Source organism: Engraulis encrasicolus, chromosome 14 (assembly GCF_034702125.1).
Source record: "Engraulis encrasicolus isolate BLACKSEA-1 chromosome 14, IST_EnEncr_1.0, whole genome shotgun sequence".
NCBI lineage: Eukaryota > Metazoa > Chordata > Actinopteri > Clupeiformes > Engraulidae > Engraulis > Engraulis encrasicolus.
The window spans coordinates 9448509-9456008 of record NC_085870.1 but is presented as its reverse complement, the minus strand read 5'-3'; the positions used below and the strand labels follow the sequence as shown (position 1 = coordinate 9456008).

The window sequence follows — 7500 nt, the reverse complement described above, 5'->3', positions numbered from 1 at the left end:
TCTTCGTTACTTCATGATTGTCATGCTGTCATGTCTGATGAGGGGGGCAGATAGGCAGACAGACAGACAGACAGACAGACAGACAGACAGACAGACAGACAGATAGATAGAATGGGTTTTGGTTCTCAGGCTTTTTAAAAAATAAATTCCCCCTTGACCTCATCAAAACCCTGCCAATGCCCCCCTTAAAAATAAAATAGACTAATGCCCCCCAATGGCAACTAAGCACCCCCTCCTCTCAACACTATCCAATGTCCCCTCAACGCTTGCCTGGTTGTGATCTCGTTTGAACAGTTAATCATCATATTTCAGACAACTTGTAATACAAAAAATCTTTGACACAGTTTGGATAAACTACTGAAATTTTTGTCCATTCACCTAGTATATCTGTTTCCCTATAAAAAAAATAATAGGAAAGCTCCAACTTTGACCGTGAAAAAAAAACAGTTTGACCGTGTTCCACTAGATTTTTAATATGTAATTTAGATGTAGGCTACCAAGGGATTACAAAAAACTTGGCATGATTCCTAAAACAATTTGTCCCGTGTCAAACGATTGACTAAGTTAGGCTTCGCTCTTTCTCCCTCTCCCTCTCTCTCGTGCGTGCTGTAAGAAGCCGCAGCATTCGAAGCAGGTTGGATGCCTCGCGTAGATATGCGCTTCTTCCCCGGCCGTAGCGCATACTATTTCGCCATTCCGTTCAGACCCGTTAAAATAGCCGTCAGGAAAACGTGCCGTAAACCTACCCAAGCTTTCATTAAGGGAGCTATTTTGAGAATAAATACTTTTTCACGTACTTTTTCACGGGAAACGTGTAGACTATCTGTGACAGATCGTTTGGACATTTTCTTATAATCAGAGATGTTCTAGAACTAAAAAGAAAGATATTTGATACAACCACGCCAGCCCCGCAGACCAAAGCTTCACCTTTCACGCTTTCAAAGATAAGTATGAAGGGCGGGACTTAGATTGAGCTCGTTCACGTTATTGGCTGTGCCGACAGCAACAAATGCTGTGATTGGTCAAACGTCATTGTCAGTTGTGGAAAGTTTTCTGCGGTAGAGCGCTACACAATGATACAGTAACTTGGCGCTACACTTTTCTCCTCGCTCGACACCCCCCCCCCCCCCCCCCCCCCCTTTCATTTTCTCCTCGGATCTACACGATTCACAGAAATGACCCATTTTGATTTCAAAACGGCGAAATTCGCCGAAAGGTGAGGGATTTTCATGCCTGCACACCTTTTTGAAATGCCTCTACTTGCTACTGAACAGTGCTTTAATCAATCGCTCTAGAAGTGTCTAGCATTCAAAGTGCGTGTGTATGTGTTTACCGGGGGTCTAGGGTCTAGAATCACACTTCTAGTATAGTGTAGTGTAGTATGTGTGTATGCTTCTGGGGAAAAAAGAGAAGGAATATACACACACCACAAAAAGCTCCCCTTGTCTGTTTAAAGGGGTAATCCGGTGTGAAATGGCTTACGTTGTGTTAAAACGTGATGATGAGCCCTAACTTTTGCCTCATACATCGCCTTCAAAGGTCCCCTGCATTCCGAAGTCCGAGCGTTAGTCAAAAATTTCAGAGCTAGGTGAAATTTAGCTTCTGCTGTGATGGACCGGCACCTGTCTAGCCATCGTTATAAATCTCTACTTTCCACCCATTTACGAGGCTCAAAGTTGCCCAAAACTTCATTCTGTACGGTTGCAGGGTTGTTGACATGTAAAATGAGGCATAGAGAACTTTGGTAGTCCACCGTTTGATTAGAAACAGCAGCGTTCTTACAGGGTGTCGCAAACGCAGATATAGCCAAAGTCCTGAGTCAGATATATCCTGAGTTGGTTTAGCAAAAGAGATATGTCCAGTGTATCAATCCATGCCTGCAGTTTACCTAGAGGGCGCTGTGGACAGAGTGCAGCCCATTAATTGGAATGGAGTCTGAATTCACTCGTTGGCGCCCCTAGAGTGCAGTACCACCCGGAAAAGTAGTGAGTAGACACACTGGACATATCTCTTTTTCTAAACCAACTCAGGACTTGGCTATATCTGCGTTTGCGACACCCTGTAAGAACGCTGCCGTTTCTAATCAAACGGTGGACTACCAAAGTTCTCTATGCCTCATTTTACATGTCAACAACCCTGCAATGTTGTGCTATTTTATTTTTTTCAAATAAAAAAAAGACAAGGCAGCTTTTTGTGGTGTGTGTGAATATTCCTTCTCTTTTTTCTGTTTTATTATTTTTTCTGGGATGAGCACGCACGTTACACTTTTTGTGTGTATGTTTTTACCTGGGGCCTGGAATCTGACTTTTAGTGTAGTGTAGTGCATGTGTGTGTGAGTGTGTGTTCATCACCTGGGGATTGGAGTCCGGTTTGTAGAGCTCCCCCGGTTTGCTTGGCCTTTGCTCCAGGCTGTAGTACTTGCAGGGGTTCCACTGGACCATGGGCGGGTTCTGGGCCGGCTGCGGCCCGTTGGGGACACTCAACTGCATCACCATCACCCCGGGACCAGGAGGCGGCACACCTGAAGGAGGAAACACAGAGAGAGAGAGAGAGAGAGAGAGAGAGAGAGAGAGAGAGAGAGAGAGAGAGGGGGAGAGGGAGAGGGAGAGGGAGAGAGAGAGAGAGAGAGAGAGANAAAGAAGGAAAGAGAGAAAGAAAGAAAAGAAAGAAAGAAAGAAAGAAAGAAAGAAAGAAAGAAAGAAAGAAAGAAAGAAAGAAAGAAAGAAAGAAAGAAAGGAAGGAAGAAAGAAAGAGAAAGAGAAAGAGAGAGAGAGAGAGAGAGAGAGAGAGAGAGAGGGAGAGGTATTGAAAGACGGAATGGATAGTCATTAAGAAACTCCATACCTTCTTGTTTGTTTTTACAAAACTATTCTATTCTTGTGTGCAGTAATGAAATGACAAAATTATTAGATGGAAATACAGTCCCAGGAAAAAGTTTGTACACCCTTTGAAATTTCTTACATTTTTGTCAAAATTGGTCCTCAAACATGGTCTGATCTTCCCGGAAATCATAGGAAGGAACAATCAGCGTCTGCTTTAACTAATTCCACCCAAACATTTACATGTTATCATATTTTTATTGAAGTAAATAAGAGAGGTCTGCAACACTGTTAATGCTCTCTTTGATTTATTTGCACTGGGAAATGGGACAACAACCCATATTTTAGAAGCAAATCGACTTTAGAATGGCTTCATAACAATGAAATTCACATTCTGGAATAGTCCAGTCAAAGCCCTGACCAAAAACAATTGACAAAAATGTAAGACATTTCAAAGGGTGTACAAACTTTTTCCTGGGACTGTAGTTACCATACACCATTTTGGACAGAATTTCAAAGACATTGTAACTACAGTGTGTTACTGGCCCTTGACAGGTGAAGAAATAAAAAAAGAAATGTATACATGAATGCTATGGAGGTGCAATATTATTTGGTGTATCGGACAACATCGGCAGACATTTCACCTGAATATTGCTGCTGTATCTGCGGTGGGTTGCAGGGCGAGGGGGACTGCGTGATCTGGTACTGCTCAGAGCTGGGCTGTAGGTAGCCCACTGATGGACTGCAACACACAAGGACAGACACGGACAGGACGGACGCACGCGCACACACACACACACACACACACACACACACACACACACACACACACACACACACACGGACACACACGGACACACGGACACACACACACACACACACACACACACACACACACACACACAGTTGTGAAAAGCAATTCTTCAAACGTGTTTATATATAGTATAAATAGACAGCATGTGTGATATGAGATCTGACAGCATCCGTGTCTAAATGTATGTGGTTTGGACTTACCCAGACATGTTGCCTGGCATTGAACAAATCCTGGCCAAGATCAGTAGTGACCAACATAGTGTGGTTTAAGTGTGAGACTGTGTGTGTGTATGTATGTGTGTGTGTGTCTGCGTGTGCGTGCGTGCGCATGCGGGTAAGGGTAAATGTTTGTGTCCCTGTGTGTGTGTCTGTGTTTGTGTTCTTGCACAGTACAATTTAAGTGTGCGTGTGTGTGTGTGTGTGTGTGTGTGTGTGTGTGTGTGTGTGTGTGTGTGCGTGTGTGTGTGTGTGTGTGTGCACGCGCAGTTACTGCACGTGTAAATGCTTGCGTGTTTGTGTGTGTGTGTGTGTGTGTGTGTGTGTGTGTGTGTCTGTGTTCTTGTGCAGTTCAGTTTAAGTGTGTGTGTGTGTGTGTGTGTGTGTGTGTGTGTGTGTGTGTGTGTGTCTGTGTGTGTGCGTGCGTGCGTGCGTGCGTGTGCGTGTTGGTGACAGCAGGTCTGACCTTGTGCTGTTCTGTTGAGTGGGCGTGAGCACGCTGTAGTAGACTGGCATGGGCGTGCCTGGCATGGGCGCCCCCTGCACCGACTGGCTGGCGGGCACCATCACCGCCTGCTGCTGGTACTGCTGCTGCACCACCGGCTGGCTCTCGTTGGCCACGGGCACCTGGCGGCGGGCACAACGCCACATTCATGCATTAAATTACAATACAGTAGGGCATGGGAGCCGCTGGGGGGGGAAGTGGTACAGATTCTAAGGGCCCAAGCACTGACAGGGGCCCTTAAGGGGCCCCAAAATTAGCATCTTTCATGCTGCCCAACATTTCTGGCAGCGCCCCTTCAGTAGGGGTGTGTTCAAAATATCGATATCGGTATATATCGTCACGGGCCTCTTCACGATACGTGTATCGTAACGGAGGTGTCAGTATCAATACTTAATTTAATAGCATAAATTGAATTTTAAATGCTACACCGCCTGCTGCTGGTACTGCTGCTGCACCACCGGCTGGCTCTCGTTGGCCACTGGCACCTGGCGGCGGGCACAACAGCGGCCAGATCAGTGGTGTAGTCTACTTTTTTATGGTGGGTATACTGTATATTTGAGATTTTTTTGAAGTGGGTATACTGCATATATTTGTGACATTCAAAACAATGGACCAATCAATTTTAAGTGGGTATACTGAAATCCCTGAAATTTAGAAGTGGGTATACTCCGTATACCCGCGTTTTACGTAGACTACACCACTGGGCCAGATTCATATATTCGTTAGAATCACGTGACGTCACTGTAGTTTTGCGCTGCCATTTTAGAGACTTTAGAGCCATGACTGTGTTACCATGGAAACTATACACAAAGAGACTGTGCGGTCTGTGCGATAGGATAGGATAGGCATCCCTTCCCAACATGGACACAGTGACGTCGTGGGTTTAACGTATAGCATTAAATTACAATACAGTAGGGGGTGTGTTCAAAATATCGATATCGGGATATATCGTCACGGGCCTCTTCACGATACGACGTGTATCGTAACGGAGGTGTCAGTATCGATACTTCATTTAATGGCATAAATTGAATTTTGAATGTTACACAGCAACTGCCAGACCTACCGTTTTGTGAAGGCAGTCTTTTACATTCACTACAGTGTAACTGTTGCTCTACAGAAAAAAATAACATTTTGACCTTCATATCTATTTTCTAAAAAAACGAATAAAAACAAAAAATCAAAGTCTACAATACTGCGATACACATGTATCGCAATATATCATATCGTGACCCCTATATTGGGATGCGTATCGTATCGTGAGGTGGTTGGCGATACCCACCCCTACAATACAGTACAATTAAAAACATTACATTCAAAAGCATAGTTATCATTCCCGGGTTCAGATAGAAAAAATCCTTCCACAAATGGGATGCAACCTGCTCTGAATCCATTGATCCTAATGAGCACTGTAGGTAGACAGACAGTTAGAAAAGTGAAAAAGTGAAAGCCCATTGGGAAACTCCAACTCCCATTGTCATTGTGACACAGCACTCCACAGCACACAAGTGAACACTGCACACTGCACATTGCACACAACGAAATTGCATTTATGCCTCACCCGTGCAAGGGGGCAGCCCTCAGTGGCGCCCCATGGGGAGCAGTGCGGTGGGACGGTACCATGCTCAGGGTACCTCAGTCATGGAGGAGGATGGGGAGAGCACTGGTTGATTACTCCCCCCACCAACCTGGCAGGTCGGGAGTCGAACCGGCAACCTCTGGGATGCAAGTCTGACGCCCTAACCGCTCACCCATGACTGCCCAGTTACTCAACTGTGTTGGAAGGAAACTGTGGTGCGGCTTTACTTCTGGACCGGATTTTTGACATCTGCTCAAAAGACGGTTTTATCCAAAGAGACTAACAAACGACTCATCATGGAAAGTGAAAACATCTACCCAGTCTTTGAAACATATTGCATATCCTTGACCACTGGCACCTACCAGAAGGACACAACATCAGTTATGCCTGGGCCACTGGCCTAGTAAACTGGACGAAACCTGGCAACAGAAAAAAATTCGGCTGGCAGAATGCTTCTAGCACTACGCCATCAGAGGTAATACATAAGGACACAAAATCCATCCTTCAAGCGCAAAGCCAATAGAACAAATCTCGGCTCACTTGCGTCTAAAAATATTCTGAAAATATTACTGGGTGTTCCTCAAACATCCAAGAGGAGGGATTGAAATCTCCTTTTAAGTGAAGTGGTATCCTTTGCAAGCTTTAAAGACAGTTTTATAGGGGAAGGGAGGGGGCATCTATTTTGTTTATCCATTGTTTTTCTGATAAGTTCTGAAAGCCATAGCATAACAGCGGTACAAAATAAAAGGCTTACATTTGTACATGAATTTGTGCCGTCTGTAAAAAAAACATTGCGATTGCAGTAGATATTTCCACATTTTCACAGAAGCCCCTCAAAGTTCATGAACATTGTATTGCATTATTTTTCTGTGTTCTGTTCAGGGCTTCCAAAGACATACTGCACAACATAGGCTCTCTGTGTTTTGTTCCTTCTTTCTTCCCCATTTCCTTTCTTTTTGCATTTGTTAATTTTGTGAAGCACATTGAGTTGCACCTGTGTATGAAATGCGCTATACAAATAAACTTGCCTTGCCTTGTTCTTCCAGTGATATTAACCTATTAACCTTGGAAGACCACTCTTTCCTCTAACTTAACCAGGAGCAGAACCGATGACTGAACTAGTACATCCTCAACATAATCCCAGCAGCCTTTCAAGCCATGGGAAATATTCTATTTGTTTTACTGGCTCCCATTTGGGTTGAAATTTGAAATGTAAAGACATGCCCATCTTGGCCAGAATATCTTGGTTACAAAATGTTGTGTTGCAGCATAAGTAAGGGCGGGCCCAGGCTAGCGCACCTGATATGAGGGCATGGGTGGGTACTGGACCATCATGCCTTGCATCTGGCCTTGCATCTGGCCTTGCATCTGGCCTTGCATCTGGCCTTGCATCTGGCCTTGCATCTGGCCTTGCATTTGGCCTTGCATCTGGCCGCCCATGCTGGTCCTCTGTGAGTTCATCATGCCCGGGTTCTGGGGCTGCTGCACGCTCATCATGCCCTGGTAGGCTGGCTGCTGACTGGGCATCATAGTCTGCATACCAGCTGATTGGGGCACAAAGAAAGAAAAAA

General features: G+C 44.9%; 1 protein-coding gene across 1 annotated transcript in view; it reads right to left on the bottom strand.

Moving 5' to 3' along the window:
- Positions 1–7500, bottom strand: part of LOC134462051 (R3H domain-containing protein 2) — a 95552-nt gene that overhangs the window by 14263 nt on the left and 73789 nt on the right. The window contains exons 19-22 of the mRNA XM_063214898.1: positions 7229–7473; positions 4315–4475; positions 3464–3561; positions 2352–2521 (exon numbers count right to left, since the gene is read on the bottom strand). Coding sequence (XP_063070968.1) covers positions 2352–2521; positions 3464–3561; positions 4315–4475; positions 7229–7473 — 674 coding nt within the window. The remainder of the gene's footprint in view (positions 1–2351; positions 2522–3463; positions 3562–4314; positions 4476–7228; positions 7474–7500) is intronic.